This window comes from Chiloscyllium plagiosum, unplaced genomic scaffold (assembly GCF_037043375.1).
Source record: "Chiloscyllium plagiosum isolate Xiang-an unplaced genomic scaffold, Cpla_swu_hap1 HiC_scaffold_2, whole genome shotgun sequence".
Classification (NCBI taxonomy): Eukaryota; Metazoa; Chordata; class Chondrichthyes; order Orectolobiformes; family Hemiscylliidae; genus Chiloscyllium; species Chiloscyllium plagiosum.
The window spans coordinates 127,925,922-127,943,297 of NW_028270140.1; the positions used below are offsets into that span (position 1 = coordinate 127,925,922).

General features: G+C 41.0%; 1 protein-coding gene across 31 annotated transcripts in view; it reads left to right on the top strand.

The window, feature by feature from the left end:
• Positions 1-17,376, top strand: part of sorbs2b (sorbin and SH3 domain containing 2b) — a 323,367-nt gene that overhangs the window by 140,854 nt on the left and 165,137 nt on the right. For 25 of the 31 annotated variants that reach the window (XM_088000723.1, XM_088000747.1, XM_088000756.1 and 22 more), the window contains one exon: positions 3,227-3,322. The exons of the other annotated variants lie outside the window; for them this stretch is intronic. In XM_088000723.1, the coding sequence (XP_087856849.1) occupies positions 3,227-3,322 (96 nt within the window). The remainder of the gene's footprint in view (positions 1-3,226; positions 3,323-17,376) is intronic. 31 annotated transcript variants of the gene reach the window in all.

The following is a 17,376-nucleotide window of genomic DNA, read 5'->3' on the forward strand; positions in this document are numbered from 1 at the left end:
GCGGTTCCTCAACTTGACCAATTCTATGCCTTCTGACTCAATATTGCTGCTTGAATGCAATTTAATTTCATGTCTTACTTACAAGGCAACTCCACCCCACTGGCCATCCTTTTGAGAAGCTGTGAATCCTCGAATATTTAAAAGCCCTACAGTGCGGAAAGAAGCTGTTCAGCCCTTCGAATCAGCACCTACCCTCCAAACAGCATCCCACCAAATTCTGGATTAGTGGTGCTGGAAGAGCACAGCAGTTCAGGCAGCATCCGAGTTTTACCTAGCATCTCACCAAAACCAAGCCCCCATCCTATTGCCATAACTCAACATTTCCCATAGCTAATCCATCTAGCTTGCACAGGACACAATGGACAACTTAGACATGGCCGATTCATGTAACCTACATATTTTTGGGATGAAACCAGAGCACCTGGCAGAAACACACTTCGACATGGGGATAACATTGCAAACTCCACACAAACAGTTACTGAGGTTGGAATCGAACCCGGATTCCTGGTGCTGTGAGGCAGCAGTGCTAACCACCAGTCTCAGCCCTGATCCCCTTGCAGCCATATCTCTGTGATGCCCCCAAAATATCGTACCTGTGAATTTCAATCTGCGTTACAAGTTCATTTACCTTGTTTTGCATACTGTGTGCATTTAAGTACAACACCCTCAGTGCTGTATTGTTTACCCCTCTTCTCATAACTGTCCCTTTACCTGCTATGCCTGAAGTTAGATTCCTGAGCCTTATCATACCCCATCTTATTATTTGTTCTAGAAATTTTAATGAACTCTGCAGAGCCCTCATCCTCCTTTGATATTTCCCACAATTTTCCTTGCATATGTACCGACTCCCTGTCCATGACTCCAGACCAACAGCAAGGTAGCTGCATCTTGTGATCCTCTCTGATTGCTTAGTAAGCCACTCAAATTCATGTGCAATTTGAGGGATGTGCAAAAAAACTGGCTTTGTCAGTAGCACACACATCGATTGAAAGAACAAAGAAAATACATCACCATAGAATGAGCTGTTTGGCCCTATTGTGCCAACTCCACGTGAGACCTATGTATTGTAATGCCATTTCTCCTTATTCTTCATTATTTTTTATCTCCGGTATTTGTATAATTTGATTCTAAATTTCATGATTGAAATAACTATTTGTACAAATACATTCTGCAGCTGTGTTATTTTAAATAAAGCTTTTTTTCTAAACTCACTTTTGATGAATTGAATGCAAATCCTACCTGGTTGTTACTGTCAACTGAAAGGGAAGAGGTAACTTGAATTAGTGCATAAATGTTGATGGACCTAACAAGGGTCCACTGGGAGACTATGCATGTTCAACAATTTGAGGAGCTTGCAATGTGACTGCAAATTTGCAGAGGGAGGGTGACTTCCATGTTTTGTAACTGTACTTTTAAAACAAAACGTGAACGTTTCCAAATGTAGGTTTGGGATGAGCATCTTTCAATCTTGTTGGTCTGCAGGATCAAAAAAACAACATCTTCTCTATCGAAAGCAGCAAATTCCTTAAACCTGCTGATGTGATATCCCTTTCCTCCAGCCTGCATCTGAAGTGATTAAAGCAAAGAGCTTAATTAAAGCTGTGGCCTGATTGTTTTTTTTGGCTATTCAAACATGTCTCGGCTTTCCTCCCGACCTCACAAATTTCATTAACGGAGCTGTATACTTATTTCATATTTCTGCTGATCTATTGTGTACTTGCTTTTGCAATCAGAACTTCAATCATTGATGCCTATGGTATCCCCACGTCCTCCATATCAGCTCTGAAAGGACCAAATTGTTAGATTTGTAATTGGCAGCAGTGCTGTGTGACTTTTATAGTGGTTGAATTTCACTTAAAAATCTTAAAATTCAAATCTTAAAATGCTAAATTCTGTTATGCAGACCATAGAATCCTTACAGTGTGGAAACAGCTCAATTTGGCCCACACTGACCTTCCAAAGAGTAACCCACCCAGACCTATTCCCTACATTCCCCCTAAATCATCCACCTAGCCATTTTCTGATTTGAACAGTGAACTACATGGTTTAATTCTTTGATAAATACTTTGGTTTTCAGATTCTAAACTAAATGATCACTTTGCCTCTACCAAGATCATCATAGTTCTGAATTAACCTGTTCCTTCCAAGCACACACTACTTCCCAAGTTCTATCTCAAATTGCTGGGCAAAGTGAGTTCCACAGTCAAAATGACTCAGAAAATGTCACACTCTCATGATTCAGTAATAGGGACAGGGAGGAATTTCCTGCATTTGTTTATCTTGTTGATCTCGGATCTTTATTTACATTCTTCTCCTAGGCCATTTGAATAGGAGTTTGGTTTAAAGTATAAACATCTGATTCATTGAGCTTTTAATATCTTTAACATCGTGACTTCTTAATATTTTTGGTTTGCATGTTCTTTGCTTTTTATGTCATAGAAATGTTTTGATCTGAACAGTGAACGACATGGCTTAATTCTTTGATAAATACTTTGGTTTTCAGATTCTAAACTAAATAACTGCTTTGCCGGTCTCTACCAAGATCATCATAATGAGCGTATTAAGTAATTTACATCTGGAATTTCCTAAATAGATATCTTGGTTATAGTGCTATGATTTTCTCAGATTGAGCTTTTTAATCCCTCGCCAGCTCGTATAGCCGATGTGCATTGTCACTCTATCAGCAGCTACAGGCTCTCTGATGATTTCCCCCTTAGCTCTCCTAAGGAGGCTTTAAAATCTAGGCTGGGAGCTCACTGTGACAGTAGCACGGCGGAGCTCAGCTGCGAGCAAATCATGGATTTGAGCAGTTTGCTGCAACGTGCCATCAACCCGTCCTGAGGGCTCAAGTTCTGGTCATTTTCGGGGAATACTGACCTCATGCACCTATCCTAGCTCCCCTTTCTCCCCTTCACTCAGCCATCCCATATGCTTTGCATGCACCCAGGTTCTCCTCATACCTGCTGGTTTGAAAATGATGGCATGTCTAACATCGGGAATTGAAGAAAGTCTGCTTCTCTGAGATATGCATTGCTGTTTATTTTTGCCTACTTAAAAATAAAAGACAGTATTAAAAGCTGACAGCTTCCTTGCATGTGTGAATAATATGCTTAGTTTGTTTGAGAGTTGAGTTGAGATATTCTACCACTAAATGTTGTGCCTGATTACTCACAATTTGCTTTGCCTGATATGCATCCTCTGCATCTGTGTGGTTCTTTATTTTCAGACAGCGGTGGCTATGCTCGCAAACGTGCTGCTACATCCGTTAAATTAGCCTCCGTGAAGAGAGTGCAAAGCTCACCCAACTTGTTGCTGGTTGCAGGTACTAATATTAACACTTACACTGTAACGAAAATGCTTGAGTGCTCCTGCTTGGTTTGTAAAAAAAATGATATATTTGACTCTTCCTATAATGTTGTCAACTGCAAGGATGAGGAGTGGGATTTATTCCTCTGTCTCTTCCCGTCTCCAGAATTCTATCGTTTAAAGTGTTGGGTGATTTCATGTAAATGTTTTTTGGTTTTGCAAAGTGTCAGAATGTGAGCCTTTAAAATATAAGTTGACGATGTAAATTTATTCTCGACAGCTCACTCCATCTAAAGAAGAGCAGCCCTGAGCACTGCAGCTGGCACATAGAGGTTACCATAAACCCCTTTCCAAATTACAGGCTAGATCACTAATATACTTTTAGAGTCAGCAGTTGGTTAGCCCAGTTGGCTGGATGGTTGGTTCGCAATGCAGACTGGTGCCAATAGCATGGGTTCAGTTCGCTTACTGGCTGAGGTTACCATAACAAGCCTGCCTTCTCAATCTTGCCCCTCGCTTGAGGTATGTGTGGTGACCCTCAGGTTAGACTAGCCATCAGTCATTTCTCTCTAATGAGAGAGCAGATCCCCTTGGACAATAGTAGTTTTACTATGTTGAGAATGGACCTCAGCACTTGTAAGTATGTGCTGTCGGAATCTGCCCGAGTAGAGTTTCCTTTGTCAAAGAGCAGCCTGACTCTGTAACTCCCAATAGGGCTATCTCTGGTAGGTGATCAATCTGTTTTGTTGCCTCATGCATGTTGGATTTTTTGGAAAAAGTCTCATAGAGTCTAGATCTCTCCTAACTTAGGTGCACTTGGGCCTAAAAGGAGGTGGAGTGGGTGGAACATTTTCAGGAAGCCTGTTAATGTCATAGAAACATAGAATATTGGAGTAGGAATATGTTTTTAGCTTTTGCATCGCTATTCAGAATGATCATAGCTGACCATCCAGCTCAATACTTTGTTTCTCCTTTCTTCCCATACACATTGATTCCTTTTGCCCTAAGAACTATATCAATCTTCTTCTTGAAAGCATACAATGTTTTTGCCTCAACAGTTTCCTGTGACAGAGAATTCCTCAAGCTCACCACTCTCTGGGTAAAGAAATTCTTCCTCATCTCCATCTTCACTGATCTACTCTTCATCCTTTGACTCACTGGTCATTAGGAACATTCTTCCTGTGTTTCCTGTCTCTAGTTTTGTTTGAATTTTATAGTTTTCTGAAACTCCCCACCCTAATTCTTCTAAACTCTAGTGAATATAACCCTAACCAATCCAGTCTCTCCAGTCAGGCCCTCTGTTGCATGGTTGAGGATGGCACCTTGTTCCCACAGAAACATTTACAGAGAAAAGAATAAAATCAATGAACCAAGAATTTTCAATAACCTGATCATTCAATGTGACTGACAGCATCCAAGAAACCATCTCATCACCATTGTTCACAGATTTAAACCTTATGCCTCAAAGCCCTGAAGAAGGGCTTATGCCCGAAACGTCGATTCTCCTGTTCCCTGGATGCTGCCTGACCTGCTGCGCTTTTCCAGCAACACATTTTCAGCTCTGATCTCTAGCATCTGCAGTCCTCACTTTCTCCTCTGTTGCATGGTCCAGATCTTGATCTCTGGAGATATTTATGTGGACAGCACTTTGAACATATTCCAAGATTTTCAGGCCCACACCACCACCTACTGGGCCCAATAAAATTAGCAGCGTGCAGAAGACTTGTGCAAACTGGTCACTGCCTGTCCCGCGGGTACATTGGTAAACCTTGCACAAGATTTACACTCAAAGTTTTCTCCTGTGTGTTTTCATCACCACGTTTATACACTTAAGTATAGTAATTATAAAAACGCTGGTGTTTCAAGGCTGGTTGTTGATACCAATAATTATGTAATGTAGTGGCCAGGAATACATTTGACTGATTTAGCAATCTGGACATGGTACAAAAATGTACATGTACAAACGGACATTCTGCCTTTTTACAACCATATACTTTATTTTAAATAAGGAAAATGTCCTCCAAATCTGAAATTGATTCAACCCAATGTTCTTCTGAACAGAATCAACCGACCCAGTCGTGGATAATATTGAACTTAGTTGAGTGCTTCTTCACATCAAAACAAATTACAATCGAACCTTAATGCAAAACTCACAGGATAAATCCGCTGCTCGAGTAGCTAGCTGTTTTGTTGTCTTAGGCAACTTGGTTGAGTGTGGCTAACAAGTGTAGCTAAATTCTAAGACACCCTCAACTATTTTTCAATTTATTGCATGCTTGGATCAGAAGAGCAAGAAAAGTTTATAAAGAGAAAAATGGTTGTAGAATACTTTTAATTAAACACCAATGGGGCAACTGAATCTACTGAGGCACTTTAATAGCTCTAAACAAAATGTAGGCTTTGACAATATACAAGGGATTGGGAGCAAAGGCTTCACAAAAGAAACAGCATGCTGAGCAATGAAAACAAGAGTAATTAGGTAAGGTTTTATGTCTGGATCACGCTTGTGCAGTTCTACTGGATCAGGAATTCTCTGCCGCTGTGCTGAGATCAGAAATATGTTTACTTATAGACATCTGTATTTCAGGAATTCTCACAGTGTCATTAATGTCACTTACAGTTGGAAATGGAAGTAGCTGACAATTTGAGAATTGAGGATGTGATAGTAGTAGAACATTGTAACTTGGGTCAAGGATGTAGCTTACCCTTGGAAACATATGGGTTTCAGTATGGAGCTGGAACCATATTATCTTATTAATGAAAGTTTGATTTACAAGAAAGTAATGCCGGAAAGTGTACTGCAATGTTCCACTGCCTGTAATGTATGTAGGCCATTGAAAATTCAAAATGATTTATCTGCATTATGGGCCAGTTAACCACTAACTACCTACTAATCCCCAACTAAATTTACACCCAATGATACATATCATAGTGTCGGGAACATATTAACAAATGCAAAGTACTGGACGTTGACACACAGGTTTCACAGACAGACCCAGCCAAAGAATGTTTGGGAAATATAGAGGAACCACTATTTCAAGGGACGTTCTGAGGCATGTTTGCAGATAATTGAAAGAACCTATATTTCCAATTTTATTAACTGAAGAGGATCTCCATCTTCATTGATCTACTCTTCATCCTTTGACTCACTGGTCATTAGGAACATTCTTCCTGTGTTTCCTGTCTCTAGTTTTGTTTGAATTTTATAGTTTTCTGAAACCCCCCACCCTAATTCTTCTAAACTCTAGTGAATATAACCCTAACCAATCCAGTCTCTCCAGCCAGGCCCTCTGTTGCATGGTTGAGGATGGCACCTTGTTCCCACAGAAACATTTACAGAGAAAAGAATAAAATCAATGAACCAAGAATTTTTAATAACCTGATCATTCAATGTGACTGACTGTATCCAAGAAACCAGCTCATCACCATTGATCACAGATTTAAACCTTATGCCTCAAAGGCAAACAAAACAACTCTAAATTGTATATTCTTTTATCTTCCTTCACATTGGATACTATTCCCCTTTATTTTTCAATGGGCATGTGTACAAGTAACTGTACAAAGGCTGTATACTTGACATCATGTTTTTATTATTTTACTCAGGTTTAGTAGTTAAAAAATTTCTCTTTCTTCGACTCAGTAAGACCTTGCCAATTGACTCCTTATTGATCAAAGCAAGTCCCAGGTGGACAGAAGAAGCGCTTCAGTGATACCCTTATGGCCACCCTTATGGCCACCCTTAAGGCAAAGTGCGGCATTTCCACAGACACCTGGGAAGCACTGACCCAGGACCGTCCAAGGTGGAGGAGGAATATCTGGGAAGATGTCAAACATCTCGAGATTTGCTGCAGAGAAAAAGCGGAAGCCAGGCGAAAACAGCGAAAAGAGTGCACTGCTACACCAATGCCCCACCCATCCCTTCCCACAACCACCTTCTGCCCAAGTGTGGCAGAGTCTGTGAAAGCTACAATCGGTCTGTAAAACCCCCTACGGACTCAGCCTGAGAGTGGAAGAGAGTCATCCTCATGTGCAAGGGACCAACAGAGAAGATAAGAGTTTCTTTCTTTATTCATTAACAGGATGAGGGCATTGCTGACTAGGCAGCATTTATTGCCCAGAGGGCAGTTAAGAGTCAACCACATTGTTGTGGGTCAGGAGTCACAAGTAGGCCAGACCAGGTAAGGATGACAGCTTCCTTCCCTAAAGGACATTAGTGAACCAGATGGGTTTTGCCCACAATTGACAGTCATCATTATGGTCATGGTCGTCATCATCATGGTCATCATTAGACTCTTAATTCCAGATTTTCTTTATATTGAATTCAAATTCCACCATCTACCATGGCAGGATTCAAACAGCTCCCCAGAACAATATTTGGGTCCCTGGATTAAAAGTCCAGTGATAATACCATTAGACTATTGCCTCCCTTAACTGCATTTGTAATTGGAGAGAGAGAGGTAAAGCCTTCTTCAAACAAGAATTTAAAAATGGCATGGAATCACCATCTCACCCAACACCTTCTTAAGCCAGGAGTTACATTTTAAATGCTGAGGAATAGCCATTCTTCCACTAAGAAACTATTAAAACATCTAAACTAGATAATTAGGTGAATGGATCAAAATGTGGCAGATGGACTTTAACATGGATAAGTGTGAAATATCCAATTTGGTTAGAAGGAAGAAAAAAGCAACTTATTGACTAAATGGAGAGAAACATCAAAACTCTTCTGTGGGGAGGGCTCTGGGTATCCTCTTGCATGAATCATCATAGAAAGCTGATTTGCACGTACAGCAGGTAATAAGGAGGGCAAATGGCAATTTGGTACTTGTTGCTGAAGGAATGGAGTATAAAATTAGGGAATGTTATTGTAGCTGTGCAAGTCATGGAAGAGACTGGATCTGGAGTACTGCATACAATTGGTCCCCTTACTTGAGAAATGATGTAATTGCTTTGGTGGCAATTCAGAGAAGATTTACTTGATTAGTTCCAGAGATGAAGGACTTGGTTTTATGCAGAGAGGTACAGCAATTTAGGCCTATAATCACTAGAGTTTAGAAGAACAACAGGAGACTTAATTGATATATATTAGATGGTAAAGGGTATTGACAGAGTAGATACAGAGCAGATGTTTCCTCATGTGGGACAGTAAAATTATCTATTTCAGTGATTTGGATGAGAATGAATAAGGCATGATTAGTAAATTTGCTGATGACACTAAAGTAGGCAGTATCATGGACAGTGAGGAAGGTTCTCAGAAATTGCAGCGGGACCTTGATCAGCTGGGGAAGTGGGTCGAGAAATGGCAAATGGAGTTTAATATACGTAAGTGTGAAGTCTTGCATTTTGGAAAGTCAAATCAAGGTAGAAGTTTCATGGTGAATGGTAGGGCCTGAAGGAGTGTAGTGAAACAGAGGGATCTTGGAATTCAGGTTCACAGTTCTCTGAAAGTGGAGTCACAGGTAGACAGGGCAAGAAGAAGGCTTTTGGCACACTAGTAAAGAAGTTGAGAAGTTATGTTGCAGTTATACAGGACGTTGGTAGGCCACACTTGTAGTGTGGTGACATCTTGGAAAATGTCTGTACTACAGAGGAGGAAGTTCTGGATGTCTTGAAATGCTTAAAAGTGGATATACATGGGGGTATAGCTCAGTGGTAGAACATTTGACTGCAGATCAAGAGGTCCCCAGTTCAAATCTGGGTGCCCCCTTTATAGGGCGGCATGGTGGCTCAGTGGTTAGCACTGCTACCTCATAGCACCAGGGTCCTGGGTTCGATTCCCACCTGTCGTGTCTGCGTGGGTTTCCTCCGGGTGCTCCGGTTTCCTCCCACGATCCAATGATGTACAGGCCACGTGAATTGGCCATGCTAAATTGCCCACAGTGTTAGGTGCGTTAGTCAGGGGTAAATGTAGGGGAATGGGTTTGGGTGGGTTTCTCTTCAGAGGGACGGTGTGGACTGGTTGGGCTGAAGGCCTGTTTCCACACTGTAGTGAATCTAATCTAATCTAATCTAATCACTTTAGTCAAACCCACCTGAAAGCAAAGTAAACTGAAGAATGAAGTTGGGGCTGTGAACCGTTCTACTCCATCTACAGTAAACACATGGTAATAACCGAGAAGCACTGTTTTCATGAGAATTGTTATGGACCAGACCAAACCCTCTTAAAACACATCAAGGAGATAGCTTAGACCCTACTTTTATCTTATTTAAAGGATATGTAAAGCACTGTGTTCCAAGTGTGATGCAATTGGTTAAATTACTAGGCTTTAAGCAAAACATACTTAATTCTTATACCAGTTAAAATGCAAACAAAAAAAAGATTTGGTATAACTTTAACTCCATCAAAATACTTAAACTAAAATATTATTGAACTATTACTTATCAACTGTTCCAATATAACAGCATTCCATAATCATACCCTTAGTAAAGGTACATGCTACACAACAGATTTCTCTTACTTGCTATCTCCTCCAGTACAGAAGGAACACCAGCTGAATGAATCTAGCAGCAGAGAGACAACTCAGGTTTTTTGCAGCAACATCAGCAGAGAGAGAGCTGTATCTAGCAGCTTCAACCTCAAAACCGAACTTCAACAAATGTGCACAAAACACAAAACCCAAAACCCTAGGTCTGACTCCAGACTCATACTTCATTTGTCTCCTTTGAAAGAAAACCCAAAGCTAATTACTCTGCTTTCCATGGAGCAATTACCTCAGCACCAACTTGACAATACCTCTCTTTGAGAGAAACATGACAGACACCTCCCTCTTAAAGGCACATATCATCACAGGTTACATTCGCAAATGCTGTGGTTCTGTTCGCCGAGCTGGAAGTTTTTGTTGCAAACGTTTCGTCCCCTGTCTAGGTGACATCCTCAGTGCTTGGGAGCCTCCTGTGAAGTGCTTCTGTGGTGTTTCCTCCGGCATTTATAGTGGCCTGTCCCTGCCGCTTCCGGTTGTCAGTTTCAGCTGTCCGCTGTAGTGGCTGGTATGTTGGGTCCAGGTCTATGTGTTTGTTGATGGAGTTTGTGGATGAGTGCCAAGCTGAAACTGACAACCGGAAGCGGCAGGGACAGGCCACTATAAATGCCGGAGGAAACAACACAGAAGCGCTTCACAGGAGGCTCCCAAGCACTGAGGATGTCACCTAGACAGGGGACGAAACGTTTGCAACAAAAACTTCCAGCTCGGCGAACAGAACCACAGCAACGAGCACCCAAGCTACAAATCTTCTCACAAACTTTGAACATTCGCAAATCTTTGTTGTTCATAAATTGATGATGCAACGAGATGAATCTTAATGAAACTGCTTTACATGATTATATGGAAGAATAATTACACAGCAAGAAAATGCATAATCATACCCTTAGTAAAGGTACATGCTACACAACAGATTTCTCTTACTTGCTATCTCCTCCAGTACAGAAGGAACACCAGCTGAATGAATCTAGCAGCAGAGAGACCTGCTGTGACCTGCTGTGCTTTTCCAGTACCACTCTAATCTAGACTCTGATCTCCAGCATCTTCTGTCCTCACGTTTGCCTAGCATTATAAAAACTCATACAGTACGCGGTATTTCATACCTTCAGCTTCTGAATTTGCTGACATTATCATTTTCCTTTCTATCATCATCCCTTTTGGTATTTAACTTCCTCTCCTTTGCATGTTATCACAGGCCTTCCCTCTCTTCTTTGTTTCCCACATTACCTGCCTCTGTCTTGGCTTAAAACTGCTTTTAAGATTAAAGATTTTCTAGTTCAAGTGAAAGATTATAATGGACACAAAATGTTAACTCTCTCCACATGCTGCCAAAGACCTCCTGATTCTATGGTGGCTGGTGAATGAGCTCGATGCCTCCAGCCCTCTCATGTCAATTGTGACAGTCATTACAATATAAAGGGCAACCTCGATTATCCCAACGCCATGGATGAGGAATATCGTGTTCGGATAACACCGTTTACCCAAGCATCGGGACCTTGATCTTATTTGGATAATCTGAAATTCAGATAATTGATGTCCGGATAACTGAGGTTGCTCTGTAGACTGAAGCCATTCAGCCCATCAGGTTTCATGCCAGGTCAGTTTAGTGTAACAGGACTTCAGAATGACGCCAAAAGAGATTCAACACAAAACCCCTGTCCAACAGGTTTACACCAAAAAAATCAATTGACTGCTTGGAAGAAGTCTTAGATGTGTGGGTTTGAATAATCACTTGTTCACTTTACATGCTTATACTGCAAAATTCTGACCAGGCTTAGCATTCATTACCCTGGTCTTCCCTTCCCATACTGCAGTAGTCAGCCTCTCATGTACTGGCTTGGTTCACCGAAACATACTTTCTATTTGTTTTGCAACACATCAGTTATCCATCCATCTAGCAAGCTTTGTCAGTTCTGATACGTTTCATTTTATATACCTGAATAAATTATAGGTTCAAGAGGCTGTCTTGAACGATTCTGTTATAGCCTTGCTGTGCTGGCAATTAGTAGGGAGTTTTGGCTAATAGAGTCACAGAGATATACAGCACGGAAACAGACCCTTCGGTCCAACTCGTTCACGCCAACCAGATATCAACTGATCCAGTCTCATTTGCCAATATTTGGCCCATAACTCTCTTAAACCCTTCCTTTATTCATTTATTGAATTCTTTGAGGATGTGACAAAACACATTGATGGCTCATTCAAAAAATAAGGAGGCATGGAATACAGGGAAATCTGCCTTTTAAATGATGTAATTGTACTCACCTCCATCACTTCCTCTGGCAGTCATTCCATACTTGCATCACCCTCTGCATGAAAACATTGCCCCCTCTCGCCTATACTCTCTAGTTTTGGACTCCCCTGGGGAAAAAAGACCTTGGGTCTTACCCTATCCATGCCTCTTATGATTTTATAAAGTCACCCCTCAGCCTCTGATGCTCCAGGGAAAATAACTCCAGACTATTCAGCCTCTCCCTACAGCTCCAATCCTCCAACCCTCATCCCTCAGCGTCCGATCCTTCAGGGGAAAAAAGCCAAACCTATTCAGCCTTTCCCTCGCTCAAATCCTCCAATTCTAGCAATTCTTTTCTGAACCCTTTCAAGTTTAACAACATCTTTCCTACAGCAGGGAGACCCGAGTTAAATGCAGTGTTCTAAAAGTGGCCTCACCAATGTCTTGTCCAACCACAACATGATGTCCCAACTCCTGCACTGACTATTGGTACAAATGCCTTCTTCACCACCTTACCTACCTGCTAATCCAGCTTCAAGGAACTGTGCACCTGCACCCCAACATCTCTTTGTTTGACAATATTGATGGAAATCGATAACCACACTGTGACAGGAAATGTTTTCAACATGATTTTCAAACGAGCTATTTCTTGTGCCTCCCTCCACATACCACAATTACAAAGTAGGTAGCTGCCAAAAGATACTGACCCTCGTTACTGAGATCACTGCACTGTTAGCTGAGCTCCTGTGTGAATCTTTTAAATGTATGATAGCACAATTTCACGACAGTAAATTTCATGATTAAGCTTTGGTTACATTCCCATATGACCACATGATGTCTTTTCACTATAATTGGGGGAATCTTTCCTTTATCTTTCAATATTTGGAGGTTTTTATAGACTTCCAGAATTTTATTTCTCTTTCACTTTCTTCCATCTGCTTGGTCAGCATTTTCTTTGAAAATGTCACAGAAATGACAAAGAAGAATTGATCCAAGTAACTGCACTTCCCAGACATATTTTCCACCCCATTTATTTCTCCCCATTAGCCATACAGCCAAGTAGTTGAACTCAATTAAATTGTCGAGCAGTGAATGCAGTTTGAGTGCTGAACTCTCTAATTCCTGGCAACTCTAATCTGAGTAAACTCATGGAAGTAAACTCATGGAGTAAAATCTTGGAGTGCAGCATGGGTCTCCTGCTTCATGCTGTTTTCGATGTTCAGAAGCCAACAATGGCACCAAGTTAAATCTTTCCTTTGAAAAGCTCCTCCTATTCCCAGCAATTCTGAAGGAGCTGGCACCATTGAAACACTTTTCCTGAAGGAATTACTTCACATGTGAGTTCCATTGAACATTGCAAAGCCCTGTTCTCTCACGTCCAGTATCCACAAACATGTACTTTGCAGCAGCAGCCTTGACCATGGTCTATCTCCGGGCTGTGTAGTTTCTGCCCCAGCCTGTAGTTCCGGGATCCATTCTATCCTCCTGAATGCTGCTTTGTCTGAGCTCAGCTAACTTTGGTATGACCAGGTTGACATGCCATCTCTTATTATTCACTCGAACAGCGATTATTGCTACATTTGTGAAAAATAATTACATGTACCCACAGTGGCACAAGTATTTCGAGAATATTTTCTGGAGAGTTCAAGCCCATCACAAGAAATATTGTACAAGTGTATATGAAGGCAGACTGCATTTGTTGGGACCTTATTTATTGGAGTCTCGAAAAATATGGGGTAATCTCATAGAAACCATAAAATTCTAACAGGACAACGCACGGTAAACGCAGGAAGGATGTTCCTGATGACCAGGGAGTCCAGAACCAGGGATAGTGGGTAGACCATTTAGGACTAAAGAGAAATGAATTTTTTTTACCCTGAAAGTGGTGAGCCGGGGAAATTCTCATCCCAGATAGAGGTTAGGGCTAAAACAATGAACATTTTCAAGATGGAATTGGATATAGTTCTTAGGGCTAAAGAAATCAAAGGGTATGGGGAGGAAGTGGGAATACGATGTTGAATTGGATAACCAAACTTGATCTTGTTGAATGCTGGAGCAGGCTCAAAGCACGAATGGCCTACCCCTGCTCCTATTTTCTATGTTTCTATATGTTAAATAGTGAAAGATGTTAATGTGTGCCTGTGGACTGTTTCCATTTCAGGATGTCAAACCATCCCAGGGGTTTTCTTCTGAGGAAATGTTTAATTGAGAGCCTGTGAGAGTCTCAGATTCAAAAGGTCCCCATTTAGTGGAGAGTAGTGGAATTCTCCTAGTCTCCTGGCCCATGTTTCCCTTCAAACCATCATCGCTAAAATTGATTATCTGATCATCAAGCTCACTGATTGTTTGTGGAAACTTGCTCAAAGACCTTGATTTCATCTATTGTCTGTCTGGAATTAATTGATATAAGTTAGGCTGGATCAATTGATGACAGCACTCAATTCAGGCCTTCCACTTAGAGTCATAGGGTCTGTTTCCATGCTTTACACCTCTTCGGTCCAACCCGTCCATGCCAATCAGATATCCCAACCCAATCTACTCCCACCTGCCAGCACCTGGCCCATATCCCTCCAAAATCTTCCTATTCATATCCTCATCCAAATGCCTCTTAAATGTTGCAATTGTACCAGCCTCCACCACATCCTCTGGCAGCTCATTCCATACACGTACCACCCTCTGTGTGAAAAGGTTGCCCCATAGGTGTCTTTTATATCTTTCCCCTAAACCTATGCTCTCTAGTTCTGAACTCCCTGACCCCAGGGAAAAGACTTTGCCTATTTACCCTATCCACGCCCCTCATAATTTTGTAAACCTCTATAAGGTTACCCCTCAGCCTCCGACGCTCCACTACACCAAGAGTCATGTTGTGGAATGCACATAATGCATTAAGGTGATCAGACAGAACTGTGATGACCTGTGCTAACGGAAGCTTGCATTTGAAAGATTGTCATTTGTGAAATGTCCAGGAGGATATCTGCTGCTTTGAAACTGTATTCCTGCCAAAACATCTGCTTGCTCAGCATGCAAGGCAGGCAGAACATTGGATTATAAAAGTATTTTGAAAGGTAACAATAAAATAAGCAAATAGAAGAAAATGTAATGGGGCTTTTATGCTGAAGTGTCCACTCCAATATATTAGATTTGCAAATTATCCTGCTGGGCTATCATTGTTTTGATTTGGTATTAATGGACTCATTACTTCTAACTAATATCACAGAATGTGATTAATACAAAATATCAAACAATTGGTGCCATTTTCCCTGCTACCACTGTGTCTGGCCCCTAAAATCTACCAATGTGCCAGCCAGTACAAATTACAGACAAATAATGACTTGGTTGGGCATGGTTTTGGCTCCATTCCACAGATGTCTGAAACATTTGGCTAATCACCTACTCTGACTGGGCTGCAAAGGGCTCAGCGACAAGGAAAGGCTCTATAACAGAGAGCACAGGAGTAGATCTTTCTATACATCTCTAAAAAATGAATTCAAAAGCAAAATCAGTAAAACCCTAATATTGCTCACTTCCTTGATCTCTCAAATGTTGTTTAGTAGCTGACTCAACACTTAACCACAGTGGTGGGAAATAAATATGGAAATAGATTTCTGAAACTGTGTTCCAAAGTACTATTTTATTTACTTCTGCACATCGGTATCACTTTTCTCCAGAAAACTTCATTTGAATTTCACTTTAAGACATCATTGACTTTGTGATTCAACTGCTGGTACTTCTTAATTCCACCATAAAAATTTATTTGGTTACAAACTTCTGAAGGTCCAAGTGTTCTGTGGGCTTTGGCCAGATTAATGACTTGATTCTGGTTTTGGATTGAGAATGTAGTTGATGTAAGTGATGTGGGTATGAATTGTCAATAGCAATAAATATTTTATTCGCTAATTGTTTTCATTAAGGGCCTATAGTGACTTGTAGTTTTGATTTGCTAATGTCATTCTTTAAGGCCTCATTCACGTTTTTTTAAATTATTAACTAAAACAATAACTATTTTATAGTCATCCTCAGGGGATGGTTGCACTGAACTATAATGAAATGTTTTGTTAAATAAATCACTGTCCATTACACAATGTAGAAAATTTAATTTGCTTCGAAAAGCTTTGTATTTTGAGTGTTTTTGACATCAATGTGAAATACAATCTTTAATGCAATAATGTTTCTCTGGACAAAAAAAAAACTATGTTCAAAATGTTTTATAGTGAAAATAGTGATGCTTTGGACTTGTGATCTGTTTGAATTCCTGGATTTGGACAAAATCTTCTGTCACTCTTCTAGTGAGTTTGCTGGCGGTACAAAGTTAAAAGTCGCACAACACAAGGTTATAGTCCAACAGGTTTAATTGGAAGCACTAGCTTTCGGAGCTCTGCTCCTTCATCAGGTGGTTGATGAAGGAGCTGTGCTCCGAAAGCTCATGCTACCAATTAAACCTGTTGGACTATAACCCTGGTGTTGTGTGATTTTTAACTTTGTACACCCCAGTCCAACACCAGCATCTCCATATCATTGCTGGTGGTAGGTCATTTAATCAAGCAGGAGGTAAAGAGATCCCTCACCTTCCGACTGGAACCCGGATTAAGTCCATCAATCTGGATGGAAACCTCAAGGATGGCTTTCCTGCCATCTCTCAGTGAACTTACTGCTGTTTTGGCAGATCCAACTCCAACAGCCAGACTGAGGTAAATCAAAGAACTGAAGATGCTGGAAATCTAAAACAAAATCAGAAATTGCTGGAGAAACTATGTAGGTCTGACAGAGTCTGTGGAGAAAATAAGCAGAGTTAACATTTCAAGCCTAGTGGCCTTTCCTCAGAACAGTTCTCCACTGATGCTGCCAGACCTGCTGTGTTCCTTCAGCAACTTTTATTTTTGAGCCAGACTGAGGCATTTTGCAAGAACATCTCCTGCTAATTGCCATCCATGGCCCCTCCATCTCCACCTTGGCCAATGAATCAATACCCCCTATGTGAAGAACAGCAGTTGTGGAAAGCACTGGGGGTTGGCAAAGGCATGGAATGTACACTGGATAGAGAATCCAATGTCCATCACCAAGATTGGATCTGCAACCCTCTTACTGATGGGGCTGATTGAATCCTAAATGACATCGCTGTTGGACATGCATCTGAGTGGTGAGAAAACTAACAAGTGGAAAAAACACACCTGATCTTGTCTTTACCAGTCTACTTGTCACAGATATGTCCATCACAGTTTTCACAGCAGTGACCGTTACTCAATCATGGTGGAGACAAGCATACCCTCCACTGTGTTACATGGTACTATCACTGTGCCAAATGAAATAGACTTCACACAGATCTAACAACTTAAAACTCATGGACATCCATGAGGCAAT